Consider the following 18,214-nt stretch of genomic DNA (forward strand, 5'->3'; position numbering starts at 1 on the left):
CTCGGCTCACTGCAAGCTCTGCCTCCTGGGTTCACACCATTCTCCTGCCTCAGCCTCCTGAGTAGCTGGGACTAGAGGCGCCCGCCACCACACCCAGCTAATTTTGTTTTGTGTGTATTTTTAGTAGAGACAGGGTTTCACTGTTTCAGCCAGGATGGTCTCGATCTCCTGACCCGGTGATCCGCCCACCTCGGCCTCCAAAGTGCTGGGATTACAGGCGTGAGCCACCACGCCCGGCTGGGATTAGTAAATCTTAATAACAGCTTTCTTAATATTGCTAACACATAAAGGTAGCATATAGCTGCGTGCCACACTGATTTGTGTATGTCAGAGGTTTCCACTGTATTTGTAGGAATGGACTGAAAAGGTCATGTCCTGTGCATTGATAGTATTGTGATTTTGAAGTAGAGAAATGACAAGAGATTTTAGCAATGGAAAACTGGCCATGGTGGTTAGACTGTGAAATATATTTCCGAGCTAGTAATACACATAAAGGGTGTTGATACTAGTCTTTTCGGGTCTTATAAGAACTGTGGGCTGGCCCAAGATGTCTTGGTTACCTAAGACATATGCCAGTCAGTCTTTCACTTCTGATCTGCAACCCCAGGCTATCTACAAAATGAGAAAAATTCATTCTGGTAAGAGAAAAAAAATAGAGAAAGGTTCTTAATTATTGTAATGATTTCCACGAAGTGTGCCCAGCCTACCCACTGCAAACCACTGTAATGACAGTGCTCCTGCTTTCTGGATTTACTGGTCATATCTCATTAACCTCTGAATGGCTACTAAGCAGGAGATGTGGACAGCTCATACTTTTGTTCTTTTCATTTTGAAGCTAGGGAAACAGGATCACTGAACAGTGAAGAGAAGTGACCAAGCATAAGATCTGATAGCCAGACAGCACCCACATTCCTCCCTCTGGAACTCAGCTGCATCCTGGATTAAGATGTTTATTTCAGTGATCCTAATTTATTTTAAAAAAAGGATGTAAAAAAGACTGGATGGAAATATATAAACATGTTAACAGTGATGCCTCTATGTGGTGGGATTCTGGGTAACTCTTCTTCTTTATACTTTTTAGCATTTTATAGAAAGTGTGAGTTTTATAAAAATCACCTTTCTTATGCACTATTTTAAGGCAAGATTTTTGGCAGAGCCACTCCAGTGCTTAATTAATTATGCAAGTGACATGAAACAGCCCCATATTCCAGACTCCATTGCTTATTAATATCAGTGTATCTTCATTAGGAAGAAGCTCAGGGCTAACAGGATGTTACCAGACACATCCACCTGCACTCCCTTACCTTGGGCATGACGAGCGACAGCGGGCCGTCTTCATATTCCCTACTTTGCCTTTTAGTGGCTGGCTCATCCTCCTCCTGAGGTTTCCTCTCCTCACAGAGGCGCTTCTGAGCTGAGGGTGCAGATGACAGCTCTACTGTGGCTGGGGCTTCTGAGCTTCTGTCATCCCTCTCTGACCCTGACCCTGACGCTGGTCCCTCCTGCAGACTTCCATACAGCATGAACAGTGAGGCAGAGGGCACGTACACTAGAGGCTGGCCAGCAAGGAGTGCTGGCTTCAGGCTCTCCACAGCAGAGGCTGCAGAAGCAAGTGAGACATCCACTTGTCCATTCAGACCGTTCTGCATGGAGAATGCCTGCAGGTCCGTCTGAGCAACAGAAAATACTGGGTGGGCTAAAGGATTAACACAATATTCTGGGTCAACAGAGAGGACAGGGAAAGGAGCAACAGGGTCCAAGCTGCTTGATGGAGGCACCACTCTCTTACTGGCAAAGGCTTTTCCCCTATAATAAAAAAGAAACGTAACGAAGTTAGCACATTCTACCAACTCCTGACCCTTTACTTTCCCAAAGACAGCCATGCCAAATCAGGAATGAGATAATACTCCTCAGGCAGATACGAAAGCGCACTTGCTGAGCACGTGTTAGCTCATCCCAGAGTTAGACGCCCAGGTATGGCCTGGATAAATGGTTAGGATGGGGTGGGAGAGCCGAAGTGGGAAGAGCCATTGGAATCTCAGGTGAGAGTGGACATTCATTCCTCCTTCATCTCTTCCACATCTGATAGTTATCAATTATCAAGCACTTACACCCTTGCCAGGCATGTACATACTATTATAATTAGCATTAATAGTATAACAATTTTATGCAATTATTATAATAATAGCTACTCTCATTTCCCCAGTTTACTAGCGAGGAAGACTGAAGCGCAGAGGTTGATCACCCTGCCTCGGGTGAGCCAGCTCTGAAGTGAGAAGCTGGGCCCCATGCCCACATCTGTTTGATGGCAAAACCCATGTTCTCAGTGACTGTGAGAGACGCTGGGAGAGTAACAGAGACTGGACTTTGATTTAAAAAAAGATTAATCTCATTTGTCTCATTTCACAAATCCAGTATGAAAGAAATGAAGTGGGCAGTGAGGAAACAAACTTATCTTCTAAATTATTATTTTCTGTCATTCTTGTCCCATTCTGCTCGGTGTTATTAACAAAATTTTAGGCAGCACACAATCAAAATTAAGTCCCATAAATGTACAAGTTTATAGGCCAGCAGGGTGGCTCATGCCTCCTGTGGGGGGCCTAGGAGGATTGCTCGAGCCCAGGAGTTTGAGGCTGCAGTGAGCTACGATCACGCCACTGCACTCCAGCCTGGGCGACCCTGTCTCTAAAATAAGAAAACGAAATAAATAAGATATAAACAATGTTTGGGCCTTTTGTTTGGAAAAATTTCCAAATATTTAAAACCATGTTTATGTTCTTAGTATATTTTTAGGAATAGAGAAGAACGATCCTTTAAGAAATAGTAGGAACAGAGGGCCAGGCGTGGTGGCTCACGCCTGTAATCCCAGCACTTTGGGAGGCTAAGACAGGTGGATAACCTGAAGTCAGGAGTTCAAGACCAGCCTGGCTAACATGGCGAAACCCCGTGTCTACTAAAAATGCAAAAATTAGCTGGGCATGGTGGCACACGCCTGTAATCCCAGCTACTCTGGAGGCTGAGGCACAAGAATCGCTTGAACCCGGGAGGCGGAGGTTGCAGTGAGCTGAGATCATGCCACTGCACCCCAGCCTGCGCAACAGAGTGAGACTCTGTCTCCAAAAAGAAAAAGCAAAAAGCAGAAAACAAAACAAAACAAAACAAAATAAAAACACACAAGAAAAAAAACAGTAAACAGAGGACCAGGATTTCTTTCCGTCTTTCTGATGGAATCATGGAAGACCTGTTTTGCCTACCATCTCACTGCCTACTGTGCTGCTGAGAATAAAATGCAGTACCCTGGGCCGCAGAGATGAGTCATCTCTCCAATCAGCTGCCTCTGGTTGAGTAATGGGTATTGCTCAGCTCTGTGAAACTGAACATGCCCACCCTGGGTATATCACCCACCATCCCTCCACCCAGCCATCCACCTTCAACTTCTCCATCTCCACCAATGACATCACTATCACCTGACATGCAGACATTCTTTCTGATGCCTGTCTCCTTTAGCGAGCCCTGCCAACTCACTGTCTCACACTGGTTTCCCTTTCTTTCCACCTCCGGTGAGCACAGCTCAGCTCTGCCCTACAGCAGACCAGAACGACTACAAATGCTCTGTTCTGTGGCCTGCCTTTCTCTACTCCTAATCCCACCTGCAAAAAGTAGCCAGGATGATCTTCATCAGTGAACCTCCAATAGCTCTTTATGGTTTCCCTGATGAATCCAACTCTTCCCTGGCTTTCAAAGCTTTTTGCCAACTTGACCTACTTGCCTCCAACACCTAACCTCTTTTGCTGAATGATTTTTCCTTTTCCTGTCCTGTTTGGACAAACCATGACAGCAAAACGAGCCAGGCTTTGGTGTCTTCTGCTCCCTGGCCCTGCCTCGTAATCTGCTTCTTCCCATATCTGTCGTTAAACACTTTTCTAATTACTCTGTTTAGCGTTTCTTCTGCTTTCTCTGGTGACACATGATTTCTTTCAAAATTGGGCCCCAAATTTAAGTCAGACAGCCTGGGTATGAATCCCAGCTTTGTCACCTATTAGCAATGTGACTGGGCAAGTTACATAACCTTTTTGCACTTCAGTTTCCTCTCTGTAAAATGAGGGTAATACCTCTCTGTAAAACCTCAAAGGATTGCTCTTATGATCAGATGACTCAATATACACTAAGGCTCCTGGAACGGTACCTGGTAGTTAGTGGCAAAACCAACTATGATAATGATGAAGTGATTCATGGAACTCTGATGCATCATTTCTCAGGGTCATGTTAATTATGAATTGTCTCTTTTCCGTGTTGGTCTTTCTATCTTGTTCCTATAAGCCATCATAGCTTACAGGATACATTTTTCATACTTTTGTGTCCCTGATGCTACTTCCTGCACAGTGTAGGGCACAAAGAGAAAGCTTACCAATTCCTAACAAATAAACGGCTGACCTAAATTTTTTCTTTTGATGGGTGGCACTGCAATTTAGTCAAAGTTAACACTAGGAGATAGAAAAGAATATACTCTGAGCTTTTATAGACTACTTACTGTGAATTGTCTTCTATTTTCTGTCTATAGACAGCTGCCAGGCTTCCAATTTCTAAAGAGTAGCCACCTGATCCTGAAAAGGAAGATGAAGGCTTAACAAATATAGCAAGAGACTTATACATACCAACTATATACTGAGAATTATCTAGGTGAGAATTCATTATTCTCAGCTCAAAGATTACTCAAATCTCCTATGGTTTTGATTCAAAGAGAAATTTTCAGAAGCTAGCTGTTCATGAATTCAGGTCTCATTAAGAATGCAAAATAAGCCTGGGCAACACAGGGAGACCCCGTCTCTACAAAAAATGAAAAATTAGCCAGGCATGGTGATGCATGCCTGTGGTCCCAGCTACTTGGGAGGCTGAGGTGGGAGGACTCTTTAAGTCTGAGAGGTCAAGGCTGCAGTGAGCCGTGATCATGCCACTGTACTCCAGCCTGGGTGACAGAATGACCTTTCTCTCAAAAGAAAAAGAAAAAGAAAAAGAAAAAAGAAGTATTTAAAACAAGCATTGCTTTAAGTCTAATGAATTTCTGAGATACATCAAATAGGGTCAACTATGCCAAACCAATTGGTCTACAAGGTGACTAGGATCAATTTTAGGCAAGGGGTCATGTTCATAGACTGTGATATCAGCATCTCCTTTGCTTCCAATAATTGTTTCACTTCAGCTAAGTAAAAAGTAGACCACTGGAAAAAACAGGCAGGGCTGAGAGAGTCAGTTTGTTTTAAAACGCCAGCATGTGGGTGCTGCACTGGCATGGGCTACAGCTACATGGCAACTGATGGACTCCATAGATTATGCAAGGGCAGATACCTTGTTCTTCTCTGTACGGGCTGCTCGGTTCTGAGTTCCCTTTCCTCTGGATCCTCTCAGAAGCCTGAACTGTGTTAAAAGAACCATGGCGAGCCAGCTTCTGTTTTGCACAGACTTGAATCTGGCCATATGTTTCTCTTTTCAATTCTGGTAAGACAGATGCAGAAACATCCACCAGTTCTTCATCTACATAAACGAGAGAATTGGTAGTGTTGTTATACAGCTGTAATTCAGGATAATTTTCGTCTATTTAAGAGATGGCTTTGAACCTATAATTGTAATGGAGCTACCACCCTATAAATCAAAAACTAAGACAATCAAAGGAATTTTATGAGCCTTGTCTCAAACCCCCATTTCTTTCAATGTACTTTTTTTTTAAGTTAGTGGATGACTATAAAATGAGATTGAATCCATATATATTCTAAAATTATCTGAATTGCAACAGAAGTAGAGCAAGATGTTCTTCAACCTGAATTAGAATGAGCCTCACATTTTAGATGCTCTATTTGAGCAGAGTATCAAAGGAAAGCCCGACCATGCTCAGCCCAACATGCATATTTTGAGATTCACTTTCAAGATTAATTGAGATCAGCTTCCTATGCCACAGACCTACAGCAATGAATAGGAGAATCTCTATTTTCTGTGATGCTTTATTATTTCTTTCTTATGCAGTAGGAGGCTCAGTTACTACGTGACCAAAGGAATAAGGTCAGCAGAAACCTCATGGTTGAAATGCTGCAGAACAGTGAGATAATAAAAGGTTAGGCCCTGGAGACACAGTTTGTGTTTAACGGAGTATATGTGGGGTTAAGACACAACTTTCTATATAGACTGAGGCAGCTATCCTTGTTGTACAGACAGTCATCTCTACCATATTCATTTGTGCTGATGTTTTTCTAAGTTCAAAGCATGCACATTTTAGTTAGAGGATTGATTTAATAAACTGAAAGGCCCAGCTGGACTTATATTTTCTAAAACATGCGCTTTCACATTAATGCAACTTAAAAATGAAAAACAACAACGGTTTTCTTTTTCTTATAACAAAAGCCCAATTAGAAAAATCAGAAATTATGAAATCAAAAAGAAAATAGGTCAAGTCAGTAATAGGGGCCATATCTGCCTCCTTCTTGAAACAAAATATTGGACATAATGCATAAAACTGTGGCTCTCAACACATTTGGACATCAGGACATGAAGGACAGTGATCTCTGTGAGACAGGAATCGAATAGGGTGAGCTCTATAACGATTTTTGCTTACTGCCTGGAGAATGTTTCTAGGTTGGGATGAAGGGAGGGGGACCTAGACAGAGACTGTAGGTCTCCCTAAGTTGAGGATAGAGCTGGGAGTCCTGGAAAGTCAAGGCAGCTAGGGTTTGCAGGGCAGAATGCTGGAGAGGGGAGCTATACAGAAAGAGAATGCTGGGGATTTGCAAAGGTCCAAACTGAACCTTCAGTGGAGTACAGATGCATGTGAGAAAGATACCCAAGGCCAGGGAAAGAACCATTCAAAAGCACTAGAGGGTACAATGCAGCTCATATAGGACTGGGAAAAGTGCCTGTTGCCAATGGCTACAGTAGAGAAACCTCCTAATTCAGGAGGCATTTGTTAGAGTACTAAAAAGGGTGTTGCCCCAGTAATGGGGAAAACGTACTAAAGACTAAAAGCTGATAGAGTCTTGCTAAGCCAAACTTAAAAGCAAGACCCAAAAGGATCACTGTTTCCATGTAACTTCACCACATCCCAGAACAAAGCCCAAGAACATTTTTAGGAATACAGAAATGTCTATCACCTAATAATGTATAATTCTCAGTGTCTGGTATACAACTGAAAATATTACCCACAATGAGGAGAAAAATCAATTGAAATGGACCCAGAAGTGACGCAGATGATAGAGAAGTAGACCAGCACACTAAAACATATACTAGTATTGCATACCATAAATTCAAGACACTAGGGGAAAGACTGGATATGTTAAGTCTTAGAGACATCAAAAATATAAAGGCTCAAATCAAACTTCTAGAGATTAAAAAAAATACAGTGGGGGGATGAAAAATACAGTGTATACATTTAATGGCAGATTAGAAATTGTAGAAATAAAGAATAGAGAACTTAAAGACACAGCAATAGAAACTGTACAAAAATGAAACAAGAGAAAAAAGACAGAAATGAACAAAGCAAACTGTGGGACAACTTTAGGTAACCAAAAGCAAGCATAAGTGGAATCTGTAAAAACAGGAGGGGACAGGAAAAATACTTGATTAAGTAATGGCCGAAAATTTGCCAAATCTGATGAAAACTTTAAACCCAAAGATCCAAGAAACGCAACAAAACCAAGTACAAGAAACATGAAGAAAAGGACACCAAGTCATACATCATCAAATCGCTTAAAACCAATCATAGAGAGAAACTTAAAAGCAACCAGGGAAAAATGACCTGTTACATATAAAGAATAGGATGATGGTTGATTCCTTGCCAGAAACTATGCAGGCTAGAAAACAGTGGAGCAACTTCTTTAAAGAACTAAAGGGCTGAGTGTGTGGGCTCACACCTGTAATCCCAGCACTTTGGGAGGCTGAGGTGGGATGATTGCCTGAGCCCAGGAGTTTGAGATTGCAGTGAGCCATGATCATGCCATCACGCCACTGCACTCCAGTTTGGGTGACAGAGTAAGACCTTGTCTCCAAAAAAAAATAAAATAAATTTAAAAAAAGGAACAAAAGGAAAAAAATCTTCAACGCAAAATTCTTTTATTTATTTGAGACAGGGGTCTTACTGTATTGTCTAGGCTGGACTCGAACTCCTGGGCTCAAACAATCCTCCCACCACCTTCCTCCCTAGTAGCTGGGACTACAGGCATGGGCAATACCACCTGGTGTCAACCTAGAATTCTCTCTTTTTTTCTTTTTTTTTTTTTTTGAGACAGAGTCTCGCTCTGTCGCCCAGGCTGGAGTGCAGTGGCATGATCTCGGCTCACTGCAAGCTGTGCCTCCCAGGTTCATGCCATTCTCCTGCCTCAGCCTCCTGAGTAGCTGGGACTACAGGTGCCCGCCACCACGCCTGGCTAATTGGCTAATTTTTTGTATTTTTAGTAGAGATGGGGTTTCACCGTGTTAGCCAGGATGGTCTCAATCTCCTGACCTCGTGATCCACCCACCTCGGCCTTCCAAAGTGCTGGGGTTACAGGCGTGAGCCACCGCACCCGGCCCAACCTAGAATTCTTTACCCAGCAAAAATGTTTTTCAAAAGCAAGGGCACAATAAAGACATTCTCAGACATACAACAGCTAGAAGAATTCATCTTTGGCAGGCTTGCACTAAAAGAAATGTTAAAGTTCATCAGGCAGAAAAAAAATATTAGATGGAAACTTACATTTACAAAAAAATGACAAGCACTGGAAATGGTAACAACATGGGTTAGGGTTAGACAATTTTCTTATTAAAGTTTCTTTAAAAGGTAATTAACTGTGGGCCAGGCATAGTAGTTCACACCCCTAATCCTAACACTTTGGGAGGCTGAGGCGGGTGGATCACTTGAGCTCAGGAGTTTGAGACCAGCCTGGGCAACGTAGTGAAACCCTGTCTCTACCAAAAAAACAAACAAAAAAACCCCAGTAACACACTATGGGGTTTGTAACATATATAGCAGTAAAATGTTTGACAACAATGGCACAAAGGCCAGGCAGGGAGAAATGAAAGCAAGTTATTGCAAGATTCTTGTACAATACATGTAGTATACTATCACTTGAAAGTAGACTGGGACAAATTAAAACTGAATACTATAAACCCTAAAGGAACCATTAACATAACACAACAAAGAATTATAGCCAAGAAACCAACAAAGGAGATAAAATGGAAGCATAAGAAATACTTATAAATCCAAAAGAAAGAAAAAGAGGAAAAAGAAACAATAAGCAAATGGGACAAACAGAACACAAATAGCAAGATGACAGATTAAAATCCAAGTAGATCAAGAATCACATTAAGTATAAAAGGTCATTAAATAACCCAACTGAAAAGCATAAATGGTCAGATTAGATTTAAAAAAATTCAACTATATACTGCCCACCAGACACTCACATTAAATAGAGACAGAAATTATTTAAATAAAAGGATAAACAATATATATTATGCTAACTAATAAAAAGAAAGCTGAAGTGACTATATCACTATGAGACAAAGTAGATTTCAGAGCAAAGAATTATCTCCAGGAATAAAGAGGGTCATTTTATAATGATAAAAGGGTCAGTTCATCAAGAAGACAGTGATCCTAAATATTTATGCAGACAGAGTTCATGATAGAGCTTCAAAATCCATTCCACAAAACTTTAAAGAACTGCAACAAGAAACAGACAAATCTGCAACTATAATCAAAGATTTCAATATCCATCTATCAATAATTGCTAGAACAAGTAAACATAAAATCAGTAAGAATATAAAAGAACTGGACATTTATAGAACATTCCACCAAACAACAGAATATATACTCTGTATATTTGTGTATATTTACCAAGATGGACTCTATCTGTACCATAAAACAAGTCTCAATAAATTTAAAAGATTCAAGTTATACAAAGTATATTCTCTGGTTACATTAAATGAAATTAAAAATCCCTAAGAGAAAGGTATCTGGAAAATCCCAGAATATTTAGAAACTATATGTTACATGTCTAAATAATTTGTGGGCCAAAGAAGACATCAAAAGGGAAAATACAAAGTATTTTGAATTGGAAGACAATGAAAACACACATATCGACATTGGTTAGATACAGCTAAAGCAGTACTGAGAGGAAAATTTATAGCACTAAATGCTTATTGGAAGAGAAGAAAGGTCTCAAATTAATGATTTCAGCTTCCACCTTGAGAAACTAGAATAAGAACTCAAAGTTAACTCAAAGTTAAAGGAGCTATAAAGAGATAATCTGAATAGCTCTATAGCTATTAAGAAATTGTAATCTGTAGTTAAAAACCTTCTCACACAGAAAGTTTTTAACTACAGATAAAAACCAGACCCAAATGACTTCACTGGAAAATTATTTATTTATCAATTCTTCACTGATAAATTCTTCCAAACATTTAAGGAAAAAATAGTAAGAATTCTACACAAACTCTTCCAGAAAACTGAAGAGGAGTAACTACTTCCCAACTTGTTTTAAGAGGCCAGTATTAGCATGACACCAAATAGACAAATAGATCAATGCAGCAGTTTGGAGAGTCCAGAAACATTACCATATATATATGTCGTCAACTTGTTTTTAATAAAAGCACAAAGGAAATTTACTAGAGAAAGGATAATATTTTCAACAAATGGTGCTGGTACAACTGGATATCCATATGCAACCTCCCATCCCCTCAGAAAAGCACCCCATTGATCCATACCTCACACCACATGTGTGATCTTGTGTTAGGCAAAGATTTCTTAGATAAAAACTGAAAGCATGTCCCACTAAAGAAAAAATTAATAAAAATTAATACATTAGTGGACTTCCTGAAGATTAAGATCTTCTGATTTTCAAAAGACACTGTTAAGAAAATGAAAAGACAAAGCTACAGATGGAGAGGAAATATTTGGAAATCATGTATCTGATAAAAAGACTCATATGCAGAATGTATATACAACTCTCACAATTCAGTAATAAAAAAGCAAACAACCCAATAGCAACAAATGGACAAAAAAACTGAGCACACACTTCACCAAGGAAGATAAACAGATGGCAAAACAGATGTTTAACATCATTAATCACTAGAGAAATGCAAATTAAAACCAAAATGAGATACCACTACACACCTATCAGGATGGCTAAAATTAAAAAGACTGACCATATCAAGTTTTGGCAAGATATGGTTGAACTAGAACTCTCATATACTGTTGGTAGGAATGTAAAATGCTATAACTGCTTTGGAAAACAGTTTGGAAGTTTCTCAAAAATTTCAAACATCCACCTACCATACGATGCAGCCTTTCCATTCCTAGGTATTTACCCAAGAGAAACGAAAACATATGCCCATACAAAGACATGTACACAAATAATCACAGGAGCTTTATTTATAATAGCCTCTTCAGTAATAAAAATAAATTACTGAAACATGCTACAATATGTATCAATCTCAAAATAATTATGCTGAGTGAAAGGAGCCGGACCAAAAGAGTACAGGTTATAGTTGATTCTCATTATTCACAGTAGTTATGTTCTATAAAGTCACTGCAAACACTGAATTAGCAAATACTGACCCATTGCTTCTAGGGGACATAAAGGGTTAGGTTCCTGTGAGCCTCTGGTTACAATATTTTCATAAGCTGATCAATATATGACCTTGTTTATGTGTGTTTCTTTTTAAAGAAACCTTGTTTAATATTTGTTGTTGATTTATTAACATTGAACTTGGCCAACAGTACTGTAACTCATGCCTGATCAAAGCTTATCTAACACATGTATATTCTCCATAAGGCACAATGCAGCTTTCTTGTGCTAAGAAACACTAGACAGCAATATTTGGGAGCCAAAAAGCACAAAGATGTGAAAAAGTGGCACTAAAAAGACTGCAAACAGAATGCTGGCTTATGGTATGAGAGCTGGAACAAGAAGGCAGAGTACCGCCTGATTCGTCTGGGAACAAGTGCTTTGGGAGACCCAAATTCTCCACCAAGCTGTGCATGACCACAACTGACTGTGGAAACACCCTGAGTACCGACTTTGGAGTTAAAAGTACATTTTAGTAAGTAGACAGATTTGCAAATATGAAATCTGTGAATAACGAAGATCAACCATACATGATTCACTTACCAAAAAATTATAGAAAACACAAACAAACCCAGAATGACAGAAAGCAGGTCAGTGGTTGCCTGGGGATGGGAGTGGGGACCAGGAGGGAGGAATTACAAAGGGGGCAGGAGGAGGCTTTTGAAGGTAATGGATATGTTCATTTTCTTGATGATTTCACAGGTACATACATATGAAAAACTTATCGAATTGTAACTTTAACTTCCTGCCATTTATTGCATATCAATGATGCCTTGATAAAGCTGTTAAAAAGAAAACACTATTCGTAATACACTGTACCCTGCTGGTAGGAAAGAAGAGGAGAAAGACATTTATGAAATTTGTGAGAAATTGCTAGCCAAGGGATGAAGGAGAGTGGCTCAAGGAATCAAAGGAAACTTGATGTTATCAGTAACGAAACTAGGGAATACAGAAAGATCAGGTTTCTGGAGGGCAGAGAAAATACGTTCAGTTTAATGTTCCTGACTTGCCTCCAAAGTCTTTCTCTCATGTCAAATCAGAGTTCTCCCAGTTCTGTCCCTCCGTGCAAATACACGAACTCCTCGACTTCTCAACAGCCGCTCATCTTCCAGCTATCTTACTTTCTTTTTTTTTTGAGACGGAGTTTCGCTCTTGTTGCCCAGGCTGGATTGCAATGGCGCGATCTCGGCTCACTGCAACCTCCGCCTCCCGGGTTCAAGCGATTCTCCTGTCTCAGTCTCCTGAGTAGCTGGGATTACAGGTGCATGCCACCATGCCTGGCTAATTTTTTATTTTTAGTAGAGATGGGGTTTCATCATATTGGTCAGGCTGGTCTCGAACTCCTGACCTCAGGTGATCTGCCTGCCTTGGCCTCCCAAAGTGCTGGGATTACAGGTGTGAGCCACTATGCCCAGCCCAGCTATCTTATTTTCTTCAATGGTACGACCACCTTTGAGTCCTTCCTCTCTTTTAATCATTGTCCGAAGACTCTTGGTTAATTCTGTCTATCACATCTAGTCCAAATTTCTTGCCCTCAATTTTTGAGGCCTTCCAAAAATGCAGTCCCCACTGATCACATTGTATCTCATTATTTTCTATCCCATGTTCTCTTCATCCCTCCAAAATCTAACAGCCCATCAGAACTTAACCTGTATCCTCTCTGAATGCCTACAGAGCCAGTACCACCCAGTCTAGCATGTAATTGCTCTAACTTTCAAATGTATGCTAACTATATGCCTAATTATAGAAGCCCATTAACCAACTAAAGTGAGTAAGGCACTGTTCTGGATACTATGGGGTAATCAAGGATGAATAAAGATAATGTCTGGTCTCAAATGTGTAGGGCAGGGACGACACCACCATATCTACCTCACCCAGCACAAACAGCACAATACTCAATTGCAGTTGTTCAGATGAGACACTCTGCTCTGGGCTATCAGGAAAACTTCATAGAGGAGTTGACATTTGAGCCAGATCTTGAAGGTTGAGAATATTTTCATGTTAAGAAGAGGGCTTCACAGGTGAAAAGAACGGGAGAAACGAGAGGCAGAAAGGAGAAAAAGGCAAAGTTGTATGCTTCATGCAGGTAGGGACTGTGTTACCCACATCTTCAATCTCTCAGGGCCCTTAATATAGTCATTGGCACACCGTCCACACTCAGTGTGTACGCACTGGGTTGAATTTGTTATACTTGATTTTAAGTGGTTTCATCTAGATCCTAAGTGAATAATGTGCTACAAGTGAGGTGGAGAGCTATATATTTATACGCCTGGGTTAAGTGGCTCACATTTATACCACTAACACCAAAATTGGAAGGGTAATTTAAAAATGACTTTAATGGCTTTTTCCCAGGCAGTACAGCTGTATGTAAAATAGCTGGTGCAGTTGGATCTAGTCCCTGATTGCTCATATATTACCCATGAAATAAGTAGAAGATTAATATCCTCTTTGACTCCAGTTTTGTAAAATTATGATATTTATAACCTTTTAAATAAAAAAAGTCCATTACATCCATACTATATTTAGATGCAATCTTAACCACATATTAGTTTTGTGATGGTAACTGATGTGATTTTTACTCATAATTTTACTTATAATTTTTACATTATGTAGAATTTGAAAGAGAAACCACGTTTTACTCTGCTAATGTAGCAACAACTGGAGTTCAAAAGAGGTGTCATTTTTAATTCTCGGTCCCAAACTTTCAGGAAAAAGCTTCAGAACAAAGAGCTGCAAATTAGTAGTTACAGAAACTCCCACATCATAAACACTCAGTATTTCCTTTCCTACCATGTGTGGGCAAACCAGCACGCACAATTTGTAGGCTAATGTTAACTGTTCCAAGAGTGGAGTCACTAGTCTATTTTGTATGTGACATGGGAAAAAGATCAGTCTCACTGTGTAGTAGATGTGAGACTTGGAAAAGGAACTGAGAATTCTAAATAAAACAGCCTGCTAGCAAAACCACGCCACCTTACCACTTGAGCTGAAGTCCACAGGCCCGATCCACTTGAAGGCTGGTTTACGGCCTCGCTCTTCTGTTACATGCACTTTCTTTATCAGAGCCAAGCTGGTCAGAACATTGGCTATGTCATAGAGGCGTCGTACCTTTGCTTGAAGATATAAAACACGATTACGGTCATGCTGCCTGTGACACCATGACAGTTTAGTTTATGTGACAGGTAACTTTTCTCGGCTGCCATATAAACCTCAGGTGGAAAGCAGCAGGTTGGGATGAGGAGACCAGTGGCTCTGTCATAAAATCACCCAGGATTTATGTACCTGCAGTATCTGAAGGCTAAGGGAAGGTCAGTGTGTCCTTCCATTTCCACAACTTCACACCTCTTACAAGAGGCACCTGGCGACAAACAGGGAGCACTGTGATTGCAAAAACACCAAGGGAGGGAACGGGCTGTAATTAAAAGCTTAGTAAATGTAATTCTGACATGGCACGTCAAAAGCATGCCCTGAGTTTCTCCAAGCAGGAGACTGTGGCGCCAGCTCCACAAGGCAGCTGGTCTGTGAAAATGACAAAGATTCCCCAGAGCTTCCTGCCAGGCTGCACTCCTGGGCACACAGGATGCTCAAGGTCAACAGTACAACTGTACTAAAGACAGGCAGCTCCTCACCTGAAATTGTAGCATTCTAGCCACCCAGTGAGAAGGGGTTGGATGGGCCTCGCCTGAATCTTAAGTGGCTTTGGGAGAAACACTTAAATATATACAAAGTACAGGAAATACTCAGAAGGGGTGGTAGCACATGAGACAGGCAGGATAATGACCACAAAGTATTTTCTATTCAAGAAATTGATTTACAGGTAGGAAATCCACTTGACCTCAGTGTTAAGATCAAGCAAAGGAGTTTGAATTATCATCCAGAAATAGGAAGCATTCACCCTGGATGCAGCTTTCTTCTTCCCAATCCTGATTTTATCTAGCCATTTCACCCACAGGGTGACTGTAATTTCAGCTGGAAACAAAAAATAGCCAGATGTTGCAGCTCATGGTTTCCCAGGGCTTACAGGCTACCAGCAGCCCAGGGCATTTGGCTCAGTATCCAAGCTGGACAGAAAAGGAGGATGCACTGGGTGTGATGCTTGGAAACTCTCTCCCTGTCCATGTCCCACCACCCTTACCCTGGCCATTCTTCTGGTTCTTACCTGTAGACAATTTTCATCTCCACCCTTCAGAAGAGTATGCAGGGGGTGGGGAAAAAAGGGGAAAGAAAACTCAGACATTCTGTCTTGGATACAGCAATACTAAAGAGAAATGCAAAATAATTCACACCCTCCCTGACCGGAGTTCTCAGGATAGTGTTCTGTTTTTCACTCTACTGAAACCACCGAGGAAAAGGCACTGACAGGACTCTAAGCTGAATTCTAGTAGGTGACTAACTTACCTCTCACAGCACCAAAAACCTTGATGAATGCAGGAAAGGAGTATGTATGTCAAAAACAATATATATTTTTTTAATCTTGGAAGCAGAAAATATCAACACATGAAATCCCACCCTTTATGTGCTAGTAAGTTGATGTAGGTGAAGATTCTTACTTTTAAATTTACTATGGTCCGGGGCATCTTGGCTTTCTTCTATCAGTATTTTGGCAGCCACATCCAGAGTGACAATCTTGGTTTTGGAGACGAGGAACAGCATGACAAACTTCTGGCTCATAATTCTCAGAGACTTGTCTTTTCTACTGTTTGCAGATGCTACACAAGGAATGAAACAAAAGCATCAAAGCATATGATTTTCTACAAGAAAGACTATACTTGCAGCTTGCCAAAATGATCTAGCCCTATCAGCAGATGGAAAGATCACCCTTGTCATTGGCAGAAGCTTACTGGATACACATCACAGAAGTCAGCTAAGGAAGAAATGAGGCAGATTTTCTTGTGGCTCATAAAATTACTCTATAGTAGGCATAAACTCTGAGATGCATATTTTAAACCACTCAATGCTTTATACTTATACTTCCTATAATAGAATCCATACGGTAGTTTTCCTGAAGCAACTTCTTGGAAAGATTAATGTAGAAGGATAAAAAGATAAGGCGGGAATACAGAATTGTTTTCAGAGCCTCAACTCTCCTCTCAAAGGCAAAAACTCCATTTTTATTTCTCTGTGTCCGCAATATCTAGACTATACCCTAAACATAGAAGATGCCCGCCTCTTCCACTTCTTTTCAGAAATATGTGAATAAATGAACTATATATAAACAGGAGACAGATTAGATATGTGCTCCTGTGGATGGCAGGCAAACCATCCCCAACAGATGGCTGTCTTCTCTGGTTATTAAGATAAGTACTGGCTCATGGGGTGGAACTAAAAGGCAGGAGGCAGTAACTCTAAAGAAAACCAGGCCCACCTTTCTTTCCATTTCTTATATTTGCAAGTGAGACGTGATACTTGTACTTTGTCATCTTAGCAACAGGGATGAAGATCAATGGCTAAAACAAGAGGCTAAATATCAATCGGGAAGAACGATGCCGATGTAAATAAAAATTCTGCACCAAATGAAAGCAGAGGTTGTCTGTCTTATCAACATTTTCTGTGAATGGAGTTCTTTTCTAAGTAGTCTAAGTCTACTCCAATATATAATTAGATAAAATTCTTTGAAAATATAACTTTTTCAAAGTAAATCTTACAGTTGCACAAAAAGAACCAGCATGGGGCTGCCAATCTAAAAATGGGAGTAATGCTAGTGATCTATTCTCCCAACAGGCCAAACTCGAGTGAACTGCCATGAGCCAGGTTTATTTGAATGAGGTCAAGTGGGCAGTCCAGTTGGGGAGCCATCTGCTTCTCTTTCTTCAGTGAGGAGAATAAGAGAACATCTCCCTCCAGGGTTGTCAACCTGGCACTTCTCATCTGAGCAGTGAATCTGCAGAAGATACCATCACTTGCTCTTTCTCTGCCATTACTCATGAAGTTACAATGGACTCACAAGAGGGACAGTCGGGTTCAGAGAAATCCAATAACTGTTGTTCCTGGGAATCTGGATCACCATCTTTTTTACGTTCTCCAAATTTATAATCTATCAGGTCCAGCTCTTTCTGTTGGAGGTAGGCCATTTGCTCTTCATATTTCTGCTCCTCTCCTAGTCTCTGGAGGTTCCTCAGGGTTTTTGGCAGGCTGTGCCGTCCATGCCAGCCATACTGATTCTTAGCCACCCGGCTGACCAGATGCAGCGACTCCAGCACATTTACAATGTCATAGATGCGTCTCCTTTCCACACCTGTTTGAAAAACAGAGGCTGATGGACATCATGCAGACAAACATTTTTGAAGAGAAGTTCCTTGAGGGCCTGGACTATGTCTGTGAACTACTTTGTCTGATCCCCAATATAATGCCCACTGAGTGGATGCTCAAGAAATTCAACCTGTAAGGATGCAAGCAATAGAAATTATTTTTCTTTTTCCTTCTTGAGATCCAACCCTTAAAAAAATCTAAGATAAAACATCTATCTAGAGATGGTGACATTTCCATCTGTCTGACAAACAGTATAGCAACTGCTCTTTAGACCCATTAGGGAAACCACACAAACATTTCAGCAGCTGAAACTGGTGGCCTGAGCAATACGTGTAACAGTGTGCCTAATGGACACTTGATGAATGGATGGTTGACTGTGA

The 18,214-nt window shown here is 40.6% G+C and overlaps 1 protein-coding gene across 3 annotated transcripts in view; it reads right to left on the reverse strand.

Annotated features, from left to right (window-relative positions):
• Positions 1-18,214, reverse strand: part of E2F7 (E2F transcription factor 7) — a 44,374-nt gene that overhangs the window by 7,291 nt on the left and 18,869 nt on the right. For all 3 annotated transcript variants that reach the window (XM_001161983.7, XM_016923894.4, XM_063785939.1), the window contains 6 exons: positions 17,530-17,820; positions 16,136-16,294; positions 14,564-14,698; positions 5,347-5,532; positions 4,532-4,604; positions 1,305-1,806 (listed from right to left, as the gene is read on the reverse strand). In XM_001161983.7, the coding sequence (XP_001161983.3) occupies positions 1,305-1,806; positions 4,532-4,604; positions 5,347-5,532; positions 14,564-14,698; positions 16,136-16,294; positions 17,530-17,820 (1,346 nt within the window). The remainder of the gene's footprint in view (positions 1-1,304; positions 1,807-4,531; positions 4,605-5,346; positions 5,533-14,563; positions 14,699-16,135; positions 16,295-17,529; positions 17,821-18,214) is intronic.

Source organism: Pan troglodytes, chromosome 10 (assembly GCF_028858775.2).
Source record: "Pan troglodytes isolate AG18354 chromosome 10, NHGRI_mPanTro3-v2.0_pri, whole genome shotgun sequence".
In the NCBI taxonomy this organism is placed as follows: Eukaryota; Metazoa; Chordata; class Mammalia; order Primates; family Hominidae; genus Pan; species Pan troglodytes.